The 23422-nt window shown below is 43.8% G+C and overlaps 1 protein-coding gene across 10 annotated transcripts in view; it reads left to right on the top strand.

Moving 5' to 3' along the window:
• Positions 1–23422, top strand: part of DOCK3 (dedicator of cytokinesis 3) — a 632225-nt gene that overhangs the window by 342334 nt on the left and 266469 nt on the right. For all 10 annotated transcript variants that reach the window (XM_090021446.1, XM_090021452.1, XM_090021451.1 and 7 more), the window contains exons 8-9: positions 1040–1081; positions 4020–4174. In XM_090021446.1, the coding sequence (XP_089877572.1) occupies positions 1040–1081; positions 4020–4174 (197 nt within the window). The remainder of the gene's footprint in view (positions 1–1039; positions 1082–4019; positions 4175–23422) is intronic.

The raw sequence follows: 23422 nt of genomic DNA, 5'->3' as shown, positions 1-23422 counted from the left end.
ATTTCAAAACAAAGTGTCTTCTGTAACTTCTATCTGCCTGCCTGCCAGCCTTGAGCTGCTTTCAGAATGGAAGTGGGGGAAAGGGAGCAGAGGGGGTTTGGTCTGGGGGGGGTTTCAGCCCCTGCTGGAGGGTGGGACAGGTGTATTGGAGCCCCCCTGATACAGGGAGGGGCTCCAGTTCACCCACCCCACCTTCCAGAGCTGGCTGAGGAACCCTTAGAACGACCTCCCATTCCCTCCCTCCCATTTTGAAAACTTTGCAGCCTAGCAGGTAGCAGGGGCTGTTGCTAGGGGAAATCAGCTGCAGGCAGTAGCTAGATTCCCCTCTCTCCTGGAACCAACAATGAACTTCTGTTTGTTCCAGGAGATGTTTATAACTCCAAACACTTCCTGCAAAACATTCTCAGTTACAGCAGGGAGCTGCACTTCTGTCTGCACCCAAGCTTTAGTCCTCTGTTATTACTTTCCCAAGAGATATCTTATATAAAGTCTCATATTAATATTAAGTCCTGTATTTGTATGATTCTGTTAACTGAGAAAAATGTTTCCTGAACCAGAATTTCTTGGCTTGGAGGTCTCTAGTGGACCTCCACCATAAAGTCACTTTTGTTCTTCCCTCTCTCTCTCTCTCTCTCTCTCTTTACCAAAGACTTTCAGCAGTATTATCTCATACAGTGTTCCAGACCTCAGAGCAAACTTATTCATCCTTAACATACAAAGCAACATGTCTTTGCTTTCCCTGTCCATCCTTTCTAAACATTGTATATCATTCTATATCTGATATTATTCTGATATATGAAAATAAACTGAAGAAGTCTGTTGTGATCTCAAATGGGTCATCAGTGGCACACTTGGGACAAAAAAAAAGCAGCAACACATTGTAGGAATAATTTCTGGAAAAGAAAACAAGGAGTATTTTAAGTTTTAAAATTAATATTTAAAGTCAGTATTCTAACTCAGTATAGGATGAGTGTGCAAATGTTTCCTGTAAAATAAACAACAGCTAATTTGGTTGTTTTTCTTTTTTTTTCCTCTGCAGCATTTATCGAGCAGGCACAGTGTCCAGCAGAGCACATCACAGGTAAAATGGCTGCAAGACTTCACTGTGTCTTTTTTTTTTTTTTTTTTTTAAAGACTGTGACCAAGTATCTAACTGTAAAGAAATAATACAATTACACATTGATTGAAATGTATGTAAAGTGTTTCATGCAAGGATGTTAAAGTTTCCCTTACTCCTCCTCAGGTTCCCTCTCCTACATTTGTGCTTCCTTTTCCTCCACTCCAGCTGTTCCCAGGGCTTCTGCCCCGATGATACCCATGAGCAAGATCTACTAATCTAGAGGCCCTGACAGACATGCAGCTCCCCAGTCTAATTTACGGCGCTTCACAGAAGACATCATGAGTTAAACTGACCCTACTGACTCAACAGACATTTGTTGTTGGATCGGGAAGGTGTGCAATCCAGCTCCCCTTTGGAGTTGATCAGGGGAGAAAGGCTGTGAATCTGCAGCGTCTGTCCTTTAGCTCTGCACTCTCTCCAAACTCCAATGCTCTTAGGATAGGGGGGAAGGGAGAGGAGCGAGTTCAGTGTGGGATTTCCCCAGCTGTGCTGAAGTGGGGCAGGGGGTGAATTGGAGCCCCCTACCGTCCAGTGCTGGCTGGGCAACCCCCAGACCAAATTCACTCCCCTCCCTTCCCCCCTCCCACTGTGAAGACAACATGTAGAGCAGAGCTTGGGTGCATCAGCCAAGCCTTATTTCCAACTGCATTGACAGAGATTAACGAAGGGGCTTTGCTTTAAAGCAGCTTCACCTGAACCCTCATATAATGTCGCTTGATCAGGCGTTTTTGAAGTGCTGTGCAGCTGTGCACTTCTGTCACTGCATGTCTATAGAAGTTTTCAGTGGATGATTGCATGGCAAACTGTTACGTCTGTCAGCACCATAGGTCTTCTCCCTGCTTGCTCCCTAATCCCCCTGAGACTCCCATTTAATTCGCCTTTCAGCAGTCTCCTGGTTCCCTCTTGGTCACAGACCTCTGCACTTAATCCTTCTGGAGAACTACACATTTCCCAAAATTCCCAGGACCATGATGGCTTGTAACAGACATAGTGAATTGAATTAGGCATGTGCTGTGTTATACCCTGATTTATTGTAGCTTCCAGAAAATGTTTCCTTTTAGATAGTGACTTTTAAAGTAGGGTGGATCTAGTAGCTAAAATATTAATATTTTTCTTATAAGGAAATATATTCCCAACACCTTTGAAACAATTTCTTCACAGAGAGATCAATTTGTTGTCGTCTTGTCACTTGTATATTTAATCCTGTTCAAAATATTTGTGTTTGATGGATTTCTATGTTGTCCTCCCCAAAAAGGCTCAGGGTCGCTTACCCTTTACACATTATAGTTATTGTGCAATTAACAAGGTAATTGTGCAGTAAATTTAAACTGGCTACATGTGCAAATTAACTGTAGTGTCTTAAAAAGGTCTAACCAGCTATAAAGTTATTGTTCAAAAATGTGTAGCTGGTGTAGATGGTTTCTCTCCAGCTTTAATTTGCCCGTATAGGCAGTCTGTGGCTGGGAGATGGTAGCTGCCATGATCTTCCGGCCATTGCGATCTCCTGGCCATGGGATGCTCCACGCACCCCCGTGGCTGGGAGACTTATTGCTGGTGTAGGGGGAGCCTGATTCTGGGCTCCCTCTGAATTGGCAAGAAGCAGGCACCCATGGCTGAAAGCTGCCTTTGCTGAGGGAGCTTTTGGTCCCAGCTTGCCACACAGGCACCTGGGACCCAGAGTTCTGCAACAGCGCCCCACATGGGCAGCCACGAGCAAGAGCCCTATCAGTTGCAGGGCTCTTGTTCCCAGTTGAACCCCACAGGCAGCCAGGACCGAGAGTCCAGTCAGCTGTGGACCTCTCAGCCTGTGCAGACATGGGGTGCTGCTGCAGACCTTGGGTCCCGGCAGCCTGTGTGGCACAGCTGGGACCGAGATCCCCACCACCAAAGGGGGCTTCCAGCCATGGGAGCCTGCTTCTTGCCCAGGATTGGGCGCCCTCTGCACCAGCACTAAAGCACAATTGGATTTAATGAGCGAGCCCATAATCGTGCCTTCTGCCATATGTGTGTGGTATGGCAGGAGATGTGATTGTCTGGATCATGCATTCGATCCAATCACACCTTCACCATCTCATGTAGAGGGAGCCTAACGCTAAAACTAATAAAATAAAACACAAGAATAAAATAGTTCCCTAAAGAATGCCTTAGCTTAAACCCACCTGCTAAAAGATGGCCAGGCTTGGGCACTTTTGGGCCTCCAGGGGAAGGGAGTTCCAGATTTAAAAACAATATCAGATCAGAATTGAGGTATTGTACACATATTTGTCATTCCTTTCATACTGATGTCAGTTGGTCACAGTGTATTTAATCCCGAAGTATGGGTTACTTGGGGTTTATCAATAATAAAAGATAAGTCTTGGCTTAATCTGTATTCTACTCATAAAGTCAGATGTTTCTAGAGTTTCCTTAGAGAGGCTGCTCTTTTCTTGATTTCAAGAACTTTCCAAACCACAAAAACCAGTTTTATATCTCTTCTTTGCAGAGTGGTAAAGATTCTTCAGCTGCTAGAAAAAGTCAGCATTTCGGCAGGTTTCTAATACTGGCTAAGAATGCAAGTTGACAAGAAGAACTCTAACATCACCCTATTATACTCTTTGTTAGTAACTGTATTATCTAGCATGACTGAAAACTAGGATTGATTTGGGCTTTTTGATGGGTAGGAATATAGATTTCATCTTGGTAACTTTACACATTGAGTTTATTATCTGTTTCCAAAAAATGAAAAACAGAGGTAGAAAAAATCAGAAAACTTGTTTTTCATATGTCTTTTTTCATAGGATTTAATTTGAGACTAAGCTTCTGTATCATAGAGAAGGAAGAACTATATACCTCTGGTGTTGGAGTTATATTCCTCTTATTTATGAAGAAAATAAAACTTATTTTTGTTTTTTAAATTCAGGTGGATACAATTCGCCAGCGTCATGGGGAAGCTTGCCGTATGCCAATACCTCATCATTTCTTCCTTAGTCTAAAGAGCTTCACCTATAATACAATTGGAGAGGACACAGATGTCTTCTTTTCTTTGTATGATGTTCGAGAGGGGAAGCAAATCAGGTAGGGGAATGTCAACTAATTTATATTATTTTCAGCACATGTAGACAAATACTTAATTCAGTGTAAACAAAGGGCACTTATAGGGATGCTCTGGGATTCAGGGAGAGGGAGGGGTTTGGGCACTTTAATTAGTGAGCTGTGCTAATTAAAAGTGCCTGAGAATCATGTGCATCACCATCCCCGTGCTGAAAAATGGCAGCAGGGCGCTATGAAGTAAAGCTCATTTGACAAGTTTTAGTTCAAAGCGCCCTGCTGCCATTTTTCAGTGCAGGGCCACTGATACACGTGATGCTGGAGGCTGCTGGAGCACATTAATTTCCACGCTCCAGCAGACTCATTTAATTGAGTCTGCTCTGATGTGCTGGATTTACAGCATGTCCAAGCAGCCTCCCTGCATGTGTGTAAGTGCCCAAAGGCTGGAGAAAAATCTCTGAACTGTCCTTTTAATGTGGATGAGAAGAGATTGGCAGTTTTGTGATATATATACTAGAGTATCAAAATATGGTATTTTTTGTGTAAATTTTAGTGGAAGTGAAGGACTCAGTTTGAATAACAAGCTTAAGGAGGAATGTAACAGGGGAGCCTGCTCGGGGTAGATGTCCACTGCCACCCACTCAAAGGGAACCTCTATCAAGGGCATCAGAATTAAAGGAGCTTTTGGAGGGTGCCTTGGGTTCACTTTTTGGCACACGGGACATGAAGCGCAATACCTTGCCACTTCTCCCAACAGTCCTAGCCGAAAAAATCTTGCCCGAATGTGGGCTTCTGTTTTGTCCCTGCCCAAATGTCCGCCCATAGGGAGCTCATGAGCCACCTTCAGTAGAGCCCGTTGATACCGCCGAGGTATCAGCAACTGTACGACCTCCCCTCCTTGAGGCTTCTCTTGCTCAATTCGGTACAGGAGGTCATTTCTTACCTCAAACCTCGGTGTTGTCTTTATCAGCTCTGGTCATAATACCTCACCATTTCATTGAGCCAGGTGTTCCTGCAAAGCATACCGAAAATCTGCCTCCCGACTTTACTCCAACTGGAAATGTTCATCCTCCCACAAATTTGTAATATCCACCTCTTGTTCGGCCTCTTCGGGAGGAGGCTGTTTGGTTTTACCTGCAAATCCCTCAGCCCTCGGATCATCTTCTCATCTAGCCTCAGGCTTTCTAGTCTCCCAGGGCCTCCAACAGCAACTTTCTCTCATCTCAATCTCCTCCTTTCGCCTCACACTGGCTATCTCTGTCAATAACTCTGGCCAGTCACAGCCCAGTACTACTGGGCAGGGTAAGTGCTCAGCGACCCCAACTAGCATCTGGCAGGTCCTATCGCCTACTTGCAGGATGACCCCCACTGCGTCGACTTTGATGGAATCCCCGCGCCAGCATCGCACAATTACATGGTCTGCTACTTCCCTCTCTTGCCGGTAACACATCGCTGCATGCCGTGGTCTGCAATGAGCCTGAGTCCAGCATAGCCCGTACCTTTTTTCCCTCCATTGTCACTTCCACTGTCAATGCGGGTGGCTCATCTCCCACCTCAGAATCAACTCTGCCCCCATAGCCACACACCTGGGTCATTGATCATGGGTGGATGTTACCAGTCATGTTGGCTAACAGTGCCTGTTGTCTTGCAGCTTGATCCTGTAGGCCTTGTATTATTTGGCGTAGCCACTCCAAGACTTGCTGCTGTGGCTCTGGGTCTGGGGCTAGCGTGCTCTCATTTTCCTGGTTTCTTTATGTACCCAAGGGTTCTTTCCCTCATATGGGTGAACCAACATCCTATGATGCATACTGCTGTATGAAAAGTTTCTGGCCAATGCACCATTATAACGGGGGAAGTGGGGACCTGCTCAGGGTCCATCTACTGGTGGCCCCACCCTCCTGTTATGGGCCAACCGCCCGCCTTCTCTCCTGCCACACCTTGTTGTTAGTTCATTGTTGTTAATTAAGTGGGAGGCTGCCCATTATATGCCCCCGATGCTAGGGGGCGCTATCTGCAGCTCCATTCCTCCCCTACACTGCAGCCCAAGCCTTGCAGATGGTATTTGTAAATTCCTCTTTATGTTGGGGTTTCAGCCACTGTGGGCCTACCCCTTCTCTCTCTAGCTAGGCCTGTCAGTCAAAAAAATCCCACTAATCAGGGTTTGACTCCCAGGCTCTAGCTCTCAAAAAAAACTCACTCGGGCTCCTGTGTCCTCTCTGGTGCTGGGGTCAGCTCACCCCCAAATATTGCACCCTCTCTGGCGCTGGGGTCCCCACACTGCAGTGGGCCCCCACTGAGGCCGCCTCCTTCCCCGAACAGCCTCACGCAAACCACTGGTTTTAATAAAACATAGGCTTCTAAGACCATAGAATGGAAAAATGATAATACAGAAACAAGAGAGGCAACATTCCTGCTTACTTTAGATGTTCATGAAGATGGCTCTCAGCATAGCATAGTCTTCGGACAGAGACTGCAGCCGCAGCACCATGGTCATTGTGACTCCCCCTCCCTGCTGCCCCTCTGGCCCTCTCCACTTGCCATTTGTAGGATCTTGGCCTCCTTCTTCCTATCACCTGACCAGATGGCAGGGCTTGAGCCTTAACCTCTACTTGACCAGCTGGCCGTGACTGGAAGGTTCTGGATTTAAAGGGACCACCCTGTCTCCTAGTAACAGGGATAGGGTTCCCTGTTACAAGGGATTGTTCAAATGTCCAACTAAGTGTGTACACCTAAGGCTGAGCCTTAAACAGATAAGATAATGTAATCCAAACCTTTCACTGAATGAATCTGCTACTGAATAATGAATGAATAATGTTGGTTTGTCCTACATTATGAAAGCTTTGTCAGAGCACAGATATCAGTATCAGTTTAGTTGTTTGGCGGTGACTCTTAAATTTTCCTTTGTGGTATAAGAAGGATCATGAAGTATACTGGAGAAGCGCTTGAATTAAAAAGTAATCTGTTTTCCTCATTCTCAGTGTGTCATTATAAATAAATAGATACAAGTATCCGTCCTTCCCTCCAGTATGACTACCATGCGGTACTATATGGTTGACAACCAGTACATGGCTCAGTGTTGTATGAAATAAGTCATATTTTCCCTTATCAAATGTATCTTTTCACAGTACCATGTTGTTAAGAAAGTTACTGTATCTCTGTGGCGGAGTCAGGATAAGCATATTGTTGTCATCAAATTTGTTGTCAAGAAGCTGTTTGAGGAATTGTGTACATATCTAGTTCCACCATGAGTCCTTGAGTCTTAACTCTTACTGTGTTATCTTTTTCCTGAACAAAAAACCCCTAAGTGATGAGGTAGGTAAAGGAGAAAATTAGTGTATTAGTGTAGTGACTCAGATAAGTTTTATAATTAAACAGACTTGTCTGCCTCCAATTCACTATCTTCAAGAGCATTTTGAAGAATGTAAAGATATTCAGTGAGGTTTTTAAATCCCACTACTTATAGTGGAACATGTTAATTGAGTACACCTTTCCCTCACTTTATGCAGGTTTTGTATGTGTGAATTCGCTCTTATGCGATGACCTTTTTTATACCAAAAATTTGTTATATGCAAGGTAAATTCACTCTTATGCGATTGGTGTGGTGGAAGCCTGCAGTCAGCTGCTTTGTGCGGTGCATTGTGGGAACGATGCACACCAAACTGTTGTCTCCTGTGTGGATCTGTGCTCCTCACTCATTGTCTGTGACACGTGTTTCTGTAGTTGCCATCCCCATTATGGTAACGTTCACCACTGCCCTATGCTTGTGTGTACTGTCTGCTGTTTGTGAGTACCGAAATTGTCATGTAAAAATGGTAGAAATGGGTCTGGGGGTCAGTACAGTTGGGATCTTGGAACGTATCCCTATTTGTTACAATGTAAAGTGTGTTCCCTTTATGTGAATTCGAGTTATGCGCCATTTTCCAGGAACACATGTGCAGCATAAAGCAAGGGAAATCTGTATGGTGAGAGGGCTCAAAATGTAATCTTTCACAGGAGGATGAACAAAAAAAAAGCAGTCAGCCAAAAATTAGAGCATAAGAATGGCAAATCTAAATACTAAAATAAACCTACATTCAATTCATATAACAGTGAGATATTAGCAATTGCTTAGTTCAAGAGAAGCAGTTGGATGAAGCAAATGAGCAGCTACAAATAAGCCTCTGCAAACTTCAGAATAGCTTTAAAAGGAGAAAAGCTGTCACAAGGTCCAATTCAACAGAGCACTGAAGTGTGTGTTTAAGTCCCTGTCATGTTAATGCAGGTTCATTTTAAGTGGTTTTTTTTGGATAGGGCTAACACTACAAAAAAGTAATGACAATGACTTGGAATTTTACTTTGGCTCCTTTTCCTGGAACCAAAATGGTTTGATTGCTAGTGTAGATGAGACTAATAATTTTCAGTATGGTTACAAAGCCCCTGCCTGAGACTTTGAATCAATCCGAATTAAATATTGTTCTGAGAACAATTTTATCCCACCTTCACTAGCAAAGAAACAGTTTTTCACAATAGTTGTAGAATAAGCCTGGTTACAGTATCATCAGCAATCAGCTGTGTGCTGCCGCTGCTGTGTCCCAGTTATACTGCTGGGTTGCAGGTAGGCTTCTCTGGGAGTTGATGCTGGAATAGTGGGAGAGTGGTGCTGAGAGGGACACAGCTGGGGGTGCAGGGTGGAGTCGGGGACTTCAGGGTTTGGGAGTGAGTAGGGGGTCCTGGCTGGGGGTTGGGGAGTACAGTGTAAAATCATTGCTTCAGTTAAGCAGGGTTGCCAGTGAAAGAAAATATTTGTTACTGCAAACTTTTTACTGACAAACCCTAAATTTGAACCCAGCCCTTCTAACTAGGGCGTGGCTGCAGGGCAGGGCCTGGCAGAAGAGTTACATTTGCATTATGTAAAACAGTAATATCAGTAATGAACATGTCAGTAAAAGAAGTAGGCTGTCAGTAAAAAGCTTGCAGATAGTCATTAAAAATTTTTGGGTGGTTTTCAACTGTGAGCATAGGGCTTTGGGTTGTACATTTATAAAAATGCAGTCAGCTGGAAATCTGGTTGCTCTTGAAAGTTGACCTAACAGTGGTTTCAGATACTATCCTTGCCTTTGAAACTCCCTGCCAATTATTAGGGCTTTACAATCAAATTCCCTTATTTTTATACATCATCGTTTCTTCTACTGCCCTATAAAAGGCCTATGTATACATTAGAAGAAACTGTCAGAATATGAAAAATAGTAAAATTAACTCTGTACAATGTAAAAACACACATAAAATAGCTAACAAACAAATAGAGTCTTTTGGCTAAAACTGTTATAAACTAAGCCAGGAGTTGAAAATGTTTCCCATCTTGTCTCATGACTTGAGGAGCCGCAAGTGCAGCTGAGGGAAAGGATTTGTGCCCCTAAACCACCATCACCCCTGCCCGCCCCTCTCCCCCCCGCAGCAGCCTGAAGCCCATGCGCCCTGTGGCTCCTCCCCGCCACTGCCAACAGCACACAGCTGCAGCCCTGACCCTGGCCCACTTCATATTTCTAGGCAGCCCAGGCGGTGGCAGTGGTTTCTTCTGGCTCACACCACCACTGGTCCCAGCCCCATGCTACTGGCAGGGATCTACACTCACAGCCCCACCCCCAGCCTGCCCCGTGCCTGCTCTGGACTCAGCCCGGCAGAGCAGACCAGCTCCAAACCAGCCAGAACCCACACACACAGCCCCATCCTGGCCTGCTCTGTGCCTGCTCCAGACTCTCCTGGCCACATTGAGCAGTGGCTGGGCAGAAGCTGCTGCTGGGCCCAGAGGGAAGTGCCCCCACCTTGCTGCTGCTGGGCCCTTCCTGCTGCAGCCACCTGGAGCCCGTACCAAGGCTGCCCTGCCGCTCCTTTCTACCGCCCCTGCCACCACCTCCAGGCTGTCCAGTGGGGCAGCAGTGACAGTGCAGAGGAACTGCGCAGCAGCCTGGGCATGGGCTCTGGGTGGCTGCAACAAGAAGGGCCTGGCAGCAGTGAGGGGGAGGGGCCACCTTTACCCCATGCCAAGCAGCAGCTTCTGTCCAGCTGCTGCTGCCACTGCTCAGCACGGCTGGGCAAATTAGGGGCAGGCCTGTGCACACGGGCTCTGGCTGGTCCAGAGCTGGTCTGGTCTGCCGGGCCAAGTCTGGAGCAGATGCAGGGCAGGGCAGGTCAGGGTCAGGGCTGTGCACATGGGTCCCCGCCAGTAACACGGGGCGGGGGCCAGCAGTGGCAGCCGCTAGAAGGAGCTGCTACCACTTGGGCTGCCTAGAAAGGCAGTCCAACTGCGGAGCTGCCCCAGCCCCACTGTATGCTCAGGGGGCTGCAGGATGCACCACAGGCATCCTGGGCCAGACAGAACCAAGGGACCTGCCATGGACCAGACAAAGTCCCTCCACAGGCCAGATGTGGCCTGTGAGCTACATTTTGCTCACTCCTGTGCAGGTCCCCCACTCAACCATGTGTAATGTGTCCAGTTCAGTCCTGGAATTGAACATATTGCATTTTCTTGCATACAACATCCCCCCAAATAAAACACGGACTTTTTTTGGAAAGGCAGAATATAGATAATTTTTTTTTCCAGAATCATAACTAGCTGTAAGCTGCTCTTGGGAACAGACGGTTTAGGAAATGTGGTGTCCCAGAAAACAGCCTGGGTAAGGCGACTTACATGTCCTGGTGTAAGCTGTCCCACCCAGACTGGCTTTTGGAATGCCACATTTCCTAGACACACTATGTTTCCAGGAGGTCTTATTCTGTTGCACAGTGTTAGGCCACAGACCTTTGCAAAGATAGTAGCAACACTGTTAGTTCCATACTGTAAGTAGTTCTTTACGCAAGTTCCTGTAAATAAAGTGTTGTCTCCATATCACAAGCCCAATCAAGATAGTACCAGCAGCTCACTTGCTAGCACCAGTGCTTATCCAGTGGCTACAGTTGTGAGAAGACTAACATAGGATTCTCTGCCCTTTCAGCTTGCTGAGCCAGATGCAAGTGGCATCCATTTTGGCAGCTGCATGCCTTGAAGTGTCTCCAAGCTTGTTTCTTTTCCACCAAAGAAAACAGCTTCCTTGACTAGTACACACATATTAGTTTTCGGAGGCTGGTTTTGAGGGAAAGGCATGTTGTATGCAAGAAAATACAGTAGTTTTTGTTGTCAGCAGTAGGAACTGTACCTGCTTTTTGAGGTCTGGATTTAATTTGAGATATATTAATGACATCCAAAGAAATTTCCTTAAGCAGACTGTTAACATATAGGATTCTTAGCATCATGTTGCCTTCACACTTTTTTTCCTTAGAAAAAAAGATTCTGAAAGCATGGGAAATCTTGACTTTTTTATATTTGGACTGAAAAGGGAAAGAACTGGTTTTATTCTTAAACTATTTGGAGACCTTGCAAAAGGCACGGTAAAGGACAAGAGCTCAGAAGCAGATCCATGCATAGTGACCAGAAGTGGCTCTGTACAAGGAAAGAAAATACACAAAAGTGGAAAAATTCTGCACATCTCTGTAAGTAACTGGTGCTAGTGCTTTTGATGGAGAACGTAGTATTTTCATTTAATCGGTAAGGATTTTAGGTTATTCCCTACATTTTCCCATATTCTTATTCCATCCTTTGCTTTGATCAAAACCATGACACCTTAAAAAATTAAAATGCTTGAGTGTGTGCAAGGTTTTGAGGTAATAGGAAAGAAATGACTGAATGCTCTTTGAAGTCCAAACTTACAGCTTAGAAGGGTAAAACTTCAACAAACACGAAGGGCTTGTCTATAATGGAGAAAGTGTATCATATTAGAAAATGTGTTTTAATTTTCTTGATGTTAAATGTGATCTTGTCTGTATTGGTTTTGTGTGGACTAAGACTTATAATGTGACTAGCGAATTGCCCGTCAAGAATGACGGATGAATGGCAACTTTCTTGATGGCAACTTCCTTGATGGCTTTGTGCGTCTAATTGTCTTCTCACAGTGGCATTTTCTTGGCACTCATTTGCATGACTTTCTCGATTACATTCTGTATTTAATTGCCTTCTCACAGCAGCCTCCTCTTGCGATTCATTTGCACGGCGTTCTTGATGGCATGGGAGCCCAGCTCCCGCTTTTCCTCAGCTGGCCCCTCTCTCTGCCCTCCCTGCCATGCCGGGCTCCCAGCACCCTTAAAAAGCGTTATGGACACGCAGACAGACAGACGGACTAAGTCCTTTATATATACAGAATGATAGCATGTTTTTTTAAGTCCAGTGCAGAGAAGACACATTACCTTTAATCTATGTTTAGAAGACTGCACTCTTAACCATACACGCTTTGGGGCAGGATGGACTTACTCAGGAACATGCATAACCCTGCACAGATCCTGAAACTTTAGTTGGAGAAAAATGAAGACAAGGAAGAGTATAACACAGGAAGAGGAGGGCCCTCCTACCTTTTAGCCCAATACCTAGTGTTTAGGGCATTTAGCCAGACAGCAGTAGACCTGGATTGTAGCCTCCCTCACTCAGAGAGTGTTTGAACCTATGTCTCCCATTTCCCAGCAAAACATTACCTAGAGTCCCTCTAGTCCTTCTCCTGAAGCTGGCCCACTGCCCAGTCAGAAGGGGAATACATGTGGGGTGAAGAGGAACAGAGCAAGCCACAAGGAAGGTACCTCAGTGAAAGGGACACCACCCTAAAAGAGCAGGGCTGGGTTCAGGCCCTGACCTTAATGGAGCAGAAACTAACCCATGGCTATTTATCTAATGAACAGTAAATGTAGGTTACAGAAAAGCCATTAGAAGTAGGGGCCTCCAGTTTACTTACAGCCATTACATGCATACCATTATGATTTTACTTTATCACAGATGGAAATAAAATATAAACTGTATATAAGTTTCAAAATTTGCAGTCATGCTGCTATGTTAGTGCCATGTAGCTATGTAAAGATAAAATAGGATTTAGTCCTAGGCTTTATCTAAACCACTAACTAATGTTAAAATTAGAGCTGCCTAATCAACACCAGAATTTTAATGCAGGCTAGCTAGCACCACTTTTCCACCTAGTGGAGCTGTAATGTAAGAGCAAAACTGTGTTTAACATAAGTTAAATATATGGTAAGTAGTTCACATCTCTCATACAGGCAAATCCTTAACCTTCCTTTCCAGCCATTTCCCTTGCCACAAAGACCAGGACACAGGGCAGTGGATTGCAGCAGAGCAGATTCATATCTATTCCTAGGAAAAACGTCCTCACTGTAGAAAAGTGGAACAAGTTCACTGGAGGTTTTCAGTAAGAGACTAGATAGGCAGTTGTCTCGGTTGATTAAGAAATAGCAAATCCTGCATCTGTGTAAGAAGCTTGTACCAGGTGCCCCTTGAAGTCCCTCCCTACTTTCTGTTTCTGATGGCTAAGCCTGGTATCTCTGTATAAAGGTAGTGTGTCAAGAGCCCATAAAAGGGAGGATGGTCCCTATACACTAGGAGCCAGTTCTCTGGGTGGTTCCTGCACAATAGAGAGTTGGACACACAGTTACTAGATTTGCAGTAATATGGATGCACTAGCCAGTGCTCCATAAGCAAGATGAACTTCTGGTGCAGCCTACTGCAGAGCTCACTCCTACGTAATAACCACAGAGTGGCTCTGCTGTGTGAAAAGGATTTCTTCCCCTCATTCCAGCAGACCTCCTCAGCCCGTGGTTACACTACTTGGATTGTGTAGTGGATCAGATGATAAGTAATTACTGCTGTCTGTTTTGTCAGGCCATTTTCTGCATATTCCAAAAGATGATACTGTATTGAGATTGCATTTGGAAGGTTATTTAGGCAAACATAAGGGCCAAAGCCTTCTCTTTGCCCTCCCCCAAAAAACAAGTAGGCAAAACTTGAGTAAGAATCCCACTTGCCAGTGAAGTATTCTGTCTACAACCTCTAGAGATAGTTTAATACAGTGGATATGGCACTGAATTATAAGGAATGATTATAAGGGTTTTAATCATGGCATTGCAGTTGTCATCTGCTTTATATTCTTGGACAAATCACTGCACAACTCTGTGCTTCTTTGATAAAATGAAAATAATTATTTTTATCCCACATGCCAGATGAGTGGCGGGCCACTACACAGACACCCTGCCCCGCTTTTCCCTCCTGATCCTGTGCATGTTCTGGGACTTGCACCACATGCAGTACCCATTCCCAACTGATCTGGATCCACACCTCATGCAGCAACCCCCTCCCCCACTGCTAGTCTGGGACTCTGCCACATGTGGCACCTGCTCCAAGTAGTCTGGGACCTGCACTGCAAGCACAGACTGGCTGGAGTGGGCAGTGTGAATCCTGGATTGGGTGCCACGTGCAGCCCAGTTTCGGACCAGTGGGTGGGGATGTGAAGCGTGGATTCGAAACCAGCAGGGGTGGGAACCACGTGCAGTATGCACAGGGCCAGTCTGGTGGTGTGGGGGTCAATTCAGACCCAGGGGCAGCACCAGGGGCCAGGTGACTGGGCTCCACTGTCTGTATTTAAACACCTCTGTTATAGATAAAAGATTTATCTAAAACATATAGGTAATGGTAATACTAAAAGTGACTGGATATATCAAAATCTGATTCAGACTTTTTTATACCTTGGTATTTTTTGTTTTTGTTTTGATTTTTGTTTCTCTTCATATATTTTAATAGGGAGTTCTAGATGTTGAGTTCTGCCTGAAATTTGTCTGTGGTTGGCCCACTTTTTATTGTTGATATCTTTTAGAGCATAAAGTCTAATGCTAAAAAATAGTGAAAATGCCATTCCTGAGTAAACTTGGTGCAAACAGTAAGGCTGTGAGGAGGATGGAAGGGTTAAATTAGATTGTGGGTCATTTTTACTTGTTGTAAATGAAAATTCATGACCTAGACACTTAATCCTGAGTGATGGGGCTCAGCACACAGAAAATCTTTTCTGTCAGGAGCTATACTTTTCTGTCAGATTTTATCATACTCATGAGCAGTTACATAGGGATTTATGCATAGGTTTGGCTGAATAAGCTCTTCTCTTTCAGCAATTACAGTTCCACCAACAGTTTTCAACCTCTAGCCCCTTCCTTCCAGCCCAATTGTAATATTAAAAAATTAAGGAACTCTGTTTAGAAGAAGCTAGGATTGCTGTACACCTAGGGCTGGATTCTGTTTCCCTTGGTGTGCCTGCATGGCGGTTTTTCAGCTGCATGTGTGGCATTTTTGTAGGTTGTGATTTTATTACCCTTGTACTGTGGACACCTGAACATGTGCATGCAGACTGACCATGTGTGCTAGGATGTGCACTGGCTTGGCATGTATGCAGCTATGTAGGTGTGCCCATTTTGGATATATAAATATGTTTAAGTCACAAAAATGTGCCTGGACAAAAAAACTCATGAACTATGAATGTAAAACTAAGATCTAAACTCTAAGTTTGGATTTACTTAAGCTAGGTATCTGGGTTGGTTATTCTTAGTTATGGGAACACCTTACCTTGAAGGCTGTCTTATATGCCATACACCATTCAAAGAAGGGGGTGCAGGGTGGCCAACTGACCTGCCAACTGGTTTGCAGACTGCCCTGTTTGCTCTCCCCTTTTTGCAACCTGTTGTGGTTGCTCAGGTGGTCATCTTTTATGCTCTTCTCAGTCTGGGCTAGACCATTTCCTTTTTGAGCACTGCTCTTTCAGAATTATGTCCTTGGTTCTTTTTCAGCATCCTTAGACCTAACAACTCCCAATTTATGTCCATGGAGATAGCAGTAGACAATGATATAAATATAAATTATATAATATAAATGTGTGAAAAAGACTGGGTGCTGCATAGACTTGGAGTCTACAGAAGCCTGTGCATAATAAAAAGTAAAATTTGAAGAGCTTGTAAGGTTTACAAGAAAAGGAAAAATTCAAAGGGCAACAAACAGGGCACTGCAGATAAGTCCAGGGAAATAGTTTCCTAACAGCTTATTTTTCAATTAATTTTCTTCTGAAAATCCAGCAAATTCCATAAAGCTGCAGAATGAAGAGATTCAAATGACATGGTAATTCTTGCACAACTTCAGTTCTGCCTCTCTATACATATACTCCATTTACAGGATAGAGAAAACACCATTAAAAAAAAATTATATTAAAAATCAAGATTTTGGGCTTGCAGATTTAAATCAGTGATTTCAGCAATACCGCCCTGTTTAACATAGCTATGAATTATATAATCAGACTCTTAAATTTCATACATTTTATAGCCATAAGGGAGAAGGGGGGAATCATGATCATCTGGTCTAATCTCCTATATAGCATAAGCCAGAGACTTTCACACAGTGATTACTACAGCTAACCTCTTAACTCAGTGGCTCTTAACATTCTTAGACTCCAGGCACCTCTTGTTAAATTCAAGGCAGCCGTCATTAGACTCAAGGTACCCCTTGGAAAATGCCAGCTTTTAGCTTTTACTTGTTTTTTGTTTTTGTTTTTTTTTTTAACTACTGATGCACCTAGGGAGGAAGATATACCTACAGGCTGGGGAATTCCCTTGTCATCAGCGCAGAGGCAGAAAAGGATCTTGGTGTCATTATTGATGCCAAGATGAACATGGGCCAGCAGTGTGGGGATGCAGTCAGGAAGGCCAACCGCACCTTGTCATGCATCCACAGATGCATCTTGAGCAGGTCCGAGAAGGTGATTCTCCCTCTCTATGCGGCACTGGTCAGGTCGCAGTTGGAGTACTGTCTCCGGTTCTGGGCGCTGGACTTCATGAGGGATGTGGACAGCTTGGAGAGGGTCCAGAGGAGGGCCACTCGCATGACTGGGGGCAGTAAGGCACGCCCTACGAGAGGAGGCTACGAGACCTGAACCTGTTCAGCCTCCACAAGAGAAGGCTGAGGGGGGATCTGGTGGTCATCTACAAACTGGCCAAGGAGGGACCAGCAGGCTATGGGAGAGTCCCTGTTCCCCTGAACACTACCAGGAGTAACAATGAATAACAACCATAAGCTGACTGAGAGTAGATTGAGGCTAGATATCAGGAAGCACTACTTCATTGTCAGGGTGGCTAGGATCTGGAACCAGCTTCCAAGAGAAGTGGTGCTGGCTCCTACCCTGGGGGTCTTCAAAAGGAGGCTAGATAATCATCTGGCTGGGGTCATTTGACCCCAGCTTGCTTTCTTTCCTGCCATGGCAGGGGGTCAGACTTGATGAACTGCTCAGGTCCCTTCCGACCCTACCAAGTATGAAACTATGAATGCAGCAACTTCACTGTTGCATAAAACTCAGAAGGACCAGAAAGGGTTGAAATGTCTGGCCACGTCCACACGAGCATGGACTTTTGGTTCCCTGGGGACAACTAGCAGTGGAACACCTTGTGCTGCCATTGGTTGTGCCCCAGGAATGCCTGTACCGTGTGCCCTCTGCCATGAGGTAGCTTACCCCGAGTGGGGTAGGGGAGGCTGTGGCCAGCACTGGGCTGGCCCCAACAGCCTTACCTGGGGTCCTGGAGGCCTCCTGGGGCTGCAGCAGTGGAAATCCTGCCACTCAGAGCCTGGATGGCAGCTGGAGCATGGCTCCAGCCGGCTAGGCTCTGGTTTTGAGTGGTGCACGCTGCCCCTGTGTGTGCTGCTCCACTTCTTTTTTGCATGTTTTTTTTTTTAGCCCAGGATATCCAAGGGTCAGAAAACACCCCTACACTGTTCCCTTGCAACATGGAGAAGAGCTGAACATGTGGTATATGGCACCAAAGACACACTTTCAGTGTCACATACCACATGGCCATGCTCATCTGGACCAGCCTCTTGTTTTATCTTGTGAATCATGTTTCCACACCTAACAGTACTAACACTGTGTGGCACCCTGCAGTACCCCTGGGGATACCAGGGCACCATGACACTCTAGTGGACAAGCACTGCCTTAACATTTGATAAAATTTGACAGCATATCCAATAGAAATATTTTTGACCTTTATATTAAAAATGTTCAGTAGTGGAGAGGTTACTGTGTTCTTTGGTATGATTAAATATTTGCACTTTAGTTCCACAGTGTAGTTGTCTTCCTTCAGCTTTCATTCCTCATACCTTGTTTATAACTTTTCTGCTACATTAAAAAGTTGCATGCTATCACAAATCTTGCCCTTACATAAGTTGCTATAGACCGTCACCTCTGTACCGTCTCTTGAATAAATTAGAGTCCATTTCCTAAATCTCTCATTAATGGGCATGTTAGCAGACCTTTACTCATTCTTCTAGTTCTTTTCTGAACCCTTTAATATTTTAGCATTGTTTTTTAAATGAGGACACTAGGACTGGGCATCATATTCTAGTAATGGAGTCAGTTATGCTAATAATTGCATACTATTCCTGAAATTATACTTTATTATCCTTATATGACTACATAAAAAGAATCTAAAAGTTTGAAAGTCAAAAAATTAGAAAATGCCAGAACTAATATTGCTATTTCACACTTTTTTTCAGAATAATCCTGCCTCATTCAGTGCCTAGAAAATATGGTTTTCACTATTCAGTATTTAATTTTGTCCTCTTCATTCAGTGTGTGGCCTCCTACCTTATTCATTTGAACCATGCACTGAAATTCTCATGTTTTCTTTTGTAGCACTCAGCATCCTAGTAACTTTGTGAGTCACAAACATTAATAAATTTATCTTTATAACACCTTTGTAAGGTGAAATGATGTTATTTTCTCTGTTTATAAATAAGGAATTCATAGAGAGATAAAGAGAGTTAAAGGCTAAATTAGTAGAGAAATTAATAGAAAGATAAAGGCTGAAATTGCCAAGAGTTCATTAATTTAAGATATCCAATTAGAGAGTCCTCATTTTGAAGTTAATCTTAATTCTGGTATTTCCTTATTTCTGTGTGCTTGACTTTATAACTTTAAAGTTCTTTTAATTTTGTTTATGTTATTCTCCAAATTTTAAAAGTTGTAAAGTGAAAACTACGAATTCCATTGTATGAAATCATTTTAATGCATTTCTGGGACCCTTAAATCTAAAGTACTGTACAGTCGTCCACTGTAAATGATCAATTCAAAGCAGGGTAGAAAGCCAGAATGAAACTCTGAAGCATCAGCCAGGGTTGGGAACAAGTAATACATGATCTGCACAATAAAGATAAATTACCTGCTAGTAATTAGTCCTTATGAATATCCCTATCCTTCCTTTTTCCCCCCTCAAATGCATACAACTTAAGACTCCATGTTGAGATGAACACCGTGTCCTTTATGCCTTAGAAATGGGCCAGTGCAGCGCTTTGATGCATTCTTTGTGCACTGGTAAGGCAGAAAATCTCTGAGCTGAAGTGCTGTGGTTCATAGGCACCCTCAATGAGGATGTGCATATGAAAAAGAAAAGAAATGGTAACTTCTGAGGAGAGTGAGGGAAAGCACATATGTTGTGACCCTAGTTTGCTCATGATTCCCTGTTAAAAGGGCAGACTCGGGCATCTTGTCCATTAAATTTATTTCAGGCGAGACTCTTAACCTGTAAATGCATGGAAAATGTCTTCTGATAATAGAGGATAACCACGTTAAGGCATATGTGATATTCATACTAATAGCCAGTTTCTTTTTCACTATAATGAAATGAAATTATTTCAGGTTGTCAGAATGTGAGGATGCTGCATAATTACTGACCCACAACTATATGGCTATCTATTTATGCAAATTCCTGTGCTTTGGCTAAAGTTGTCTGATTTGCATAACTGTTTGATCATAACATTATGGAGCAGAAAACTGCATGGACTGATTTGCCTTTGTTTCAGTTCACAGAATTTCATATCCCTATGTCTCCATCAAACACAGCCAGTTAAGTTTCTGCTCACCCCATACATCCTTTGCTCAAACCTTTAGTTTGCATCTCAGAATGGCCTGCCCTCTCAGATAAATAATTTTATTGTTAAGTTGTTATTATTTTAAGAATCATCTCTCCACCTCCATTTTAATGAGGAATATTGGATGGAAAGTGCAGAGCCTGTGCCTTCATTCAGCACTTAGAATAACTTTCACTGGAAAAATACTTATTCGGAGGAAAAAGAGGGAAAGGAAAATGCATCATTTTAGATGACTCATGAAAGTTAATTAGTGGGAGGTGAAGCATTGGGTTGAAAGGGAGGAAAGTGGAGAAAGGTGACAATAATAAGAGACGAGAAGGAATAAGGAAGGAGGAAGAGAGGGAGTGTAGTAATAACAACATCTTTTTACCATCTTGTACTATCTACACTTTTCCCAGAGCCTGACGAAGGGACTTTGATCCTTGCAGAAAAGGATAATTTTCTTGCCATTTTCCAATTGGTCTAATAAAAGGTATAATTTTGGAACCAAAAGTTCTAGTTTTTGTTGTAATACCAACATGCATTCACATAAACTAGAAAGGCGCATAGATAGGTATTTGTGTGTTTGTATCTGTATTATATATACATAAATTACAAATGGACACATTCATATAAATAACTGATTCGTAGTCTCACTTGTGCAGTAGGTCACACTGGGCTTATCATGGTTCCACCTGATCCAAAAGTCTAAGAAATGCAAATCCCTCTTACTGCCTCTCATCATTTGGACGTTTCCTGAGGGCATCATAATAAAAATGTATTTTGAAGAGGGATTTGAATTATAAAAGGATACTACCTTTGTGGCTAGTACAGGTCTGTATGGAAAATAGTGCAAAAGTGTCTTGTGGGAAAAACAGATAAAGGAATGCTAAACAGCAGAATAGCTGGGAAGGGAAGGATATGATAATATACAAGCATAAATAAGTTAGGAAGGTTTAAATCAGTGATTCTCAAACAGGGTGCTGTGAGTACTTCTGAGGGGTGCAACAATGCCTAGCCCTTGTGGGAAGAACCAAACACTGGCTCTTCCAGATGCCAGGCACCCTGCACCTGCTTTAGTGCCCTGGCAGCACTCCTTGCAGCCCCTCCCATGAGCTCCAGGAACATGGAAACGAGCTGTGCTGAAAAGCACAGCCCCCTTTGCTGACCACCCCCATGTTCCAAGCAGTGTGCTATGCCATGGATATGCAGATGCAAAACTGCTTTTTCATCCCAGGTCCTTCCCCCAGTCCTCCTGTGTTCCCATGGTGGGAGGGGTTGCAGGGAATGGTGGCTCTGGGCACTGGCATTCAAGTCCCCAGAGGAGCATCTACAGCAGCAGGGGCCACATTCATTCCCTAAGGTATAGACTGGGGGTGGGGAAGGGCCAGACCATGGAAAAAGTGGGGCACAGAAAGCTCCTGCCCCTGCCATCCTCACCTGGCACCAGCTTCTGTACCAGTAGCCACTGCTACCCGCTTCTGCCTCCTGCAGGGACAGCTGCTTCCTTCAGGGAACTAATGATCCACCCTCCGGATCCCCAGTCTGTCTTGCCTAGCAGCCCCTTCCACCTCTGCACTGTGTACCCCCGGCCCCACTATGCTCTCGGGTGTGTCCTGCCCAACCTGCCACCCCCTGAAGGTCTTTTAAAGGTGCCACAGGGTATGAGATGGGTAGCAGTGTAAGAAAAAAATCATCTTTAAATGGGGTGCCTCTGAATTCTGAGATGTTATTGAGGGGTGTCTTGAGTTTAAAAAAAAAAAATTGAGAACCACCAGCCTAAATTGTGAAAAGGTAAACTTGAGTTGCTTATAGTAGAGAGAAAGGAGCTTATAGGTTCAAAGATGGGAGATAACATAGTCGGAAAGAAGGCAAAAGTTCATTTTGGCAGCAATGTTTTGAATTTGTAAATGGGCCTGAGAGGGATACAGTGAGTTTCAGGAAGGTCAGAGAGAGAGAATTTGAACAGTTACAACAAAAGATGATGAGGGTTTTGGTTGAAGGTTTTAATAAAATGAAAACGAACAGTATTAGAGCAAAAAACAGATTTGGAAAAAGCTGTACATGGGCGCTAAAAAGTGTTTTTAGCATATATTCTCAGAGTTAATAAATCAGAGCCTAGGCAAAGAGAACAAAATCATTTTGACCATTTATCAGGCTTGCTGCTACTGAGAGCTATTCAGATTTTGAAAGTGGCAGTCTTCTTCAGCTCTTTGTACTGCCTTTTCACTGTTTATTGCTGTAATACAATAAGTTTTATCTTGGATTTATTCTGCCTTGCTTTGCTTAAGTATATTCTATTAAATTGCATTCATGACTTTAAGTCAGTTATAGTAATAATGCAGACTGAATTTTTTTTTGTAACATACAGTTCATGGCCCTGAGAACACATCTATTTAGTCAAAGCACTTTTTCTCCCAATAAATGGTAAAGAATGAATAAATTAAAATGTAAAATTTTAAATCTTGGAAACTAATAGAGGCTGCTAACATTGGTACATTGGTTTGTTGATGTTATAAATATAGTCACTTTCTACCTCTGGCATAGTCCTTTAGCTTGGTAGTGTATGCTCACACTATGTCACTTTTGCTTGAATATGGATATTAAACTAGAAGAATTTATTGAGAAACCCATTTGACCCATCTCATTCTAGTATAATGTCTCCAAACATCCATTATTTTTAACAGTTTCAACATCCATAATGATGAATGCTGTCACAATGCTGTGTTGGTGATTGTTTTCACGTTACAGCCTTTCACACCTGGTGTTTAGAGGTGTGTTTCTCAACCAGGGTGTCAGAGTTCCCTGGGGTGGTACTTGACTCCTCCAGGGGCACTGCAGCATGGGCACGGCTGGCACCACCATAGAGCAGCTAGGTAGAAATGCCATGTGTGCTAGGAAGGGCTGCAGCATGCATGTTCTCTTCTGCTTCATTAGGGTTGTCTGATAAGCCTAAAGCTGGCTTGTGCCTCAGGCATTCTTAGTCCAGCCTGTTTGCACCCCCTCACCACCCTCCTCCCAAAACAGAGGAACATTGGACAGTTCCACATATCCCTGCGCCTCTATCAAGGAGATGCCATGCAGGGTTAGACTGGGAAGGGCTATAGTGTGACCCAGCTCTCCTACATGCTTTAGGCTTATCAGAGAACACAGATGAGGTAAGAAAGTACATGTGTGCTGCAGCCCTTCCTGGTCTGGTTGTGCAGCAGGTACATGGAGCACTTTTAGTTGATGATGATGGTGGCAACATCCAACTGAGACCCTCCGAGGTAAATTAAGGCAGCACCAACAGTGGGTCTCAACCGGAGTTGTCTCCAAATTAAAAAAAAAAAAAAATGAGGAGGGGTGCTGTGACTTTAAAAATGCTGAGAACCACAGGTTTAGAAAGAGAAGAAAGCTAATTAAGCCATGTGGGACAGTTCCGGTTTATGAAATGTTGGATTTGTAAGGTCCACAAGACCTCATGTTAACAAGAGTTTGATCTGTCACACTATCCTTGACTC

The sequence above is a fragment of the Crocodylus siamensis genome, chromosome 11, assembly GCF_052110815.1.
Source record: "Crocodylus siamensis isolate JL-2025a chromosome 11, ASM5211081v1, whole genome shotgun sequence".
Classification (NCBI taxonomy): domain Eukaryota; kingdom Metazoa; phylum Chordata; order Crocodylia; family Crocodylidae; genus Crocodylus; species Crocodylus siamensis.
The sequence above is the reverse complement of the archived record's forward strand: the minus strand, read 5'-3'. Positions and strand labels throughout refer to the sequence as shown.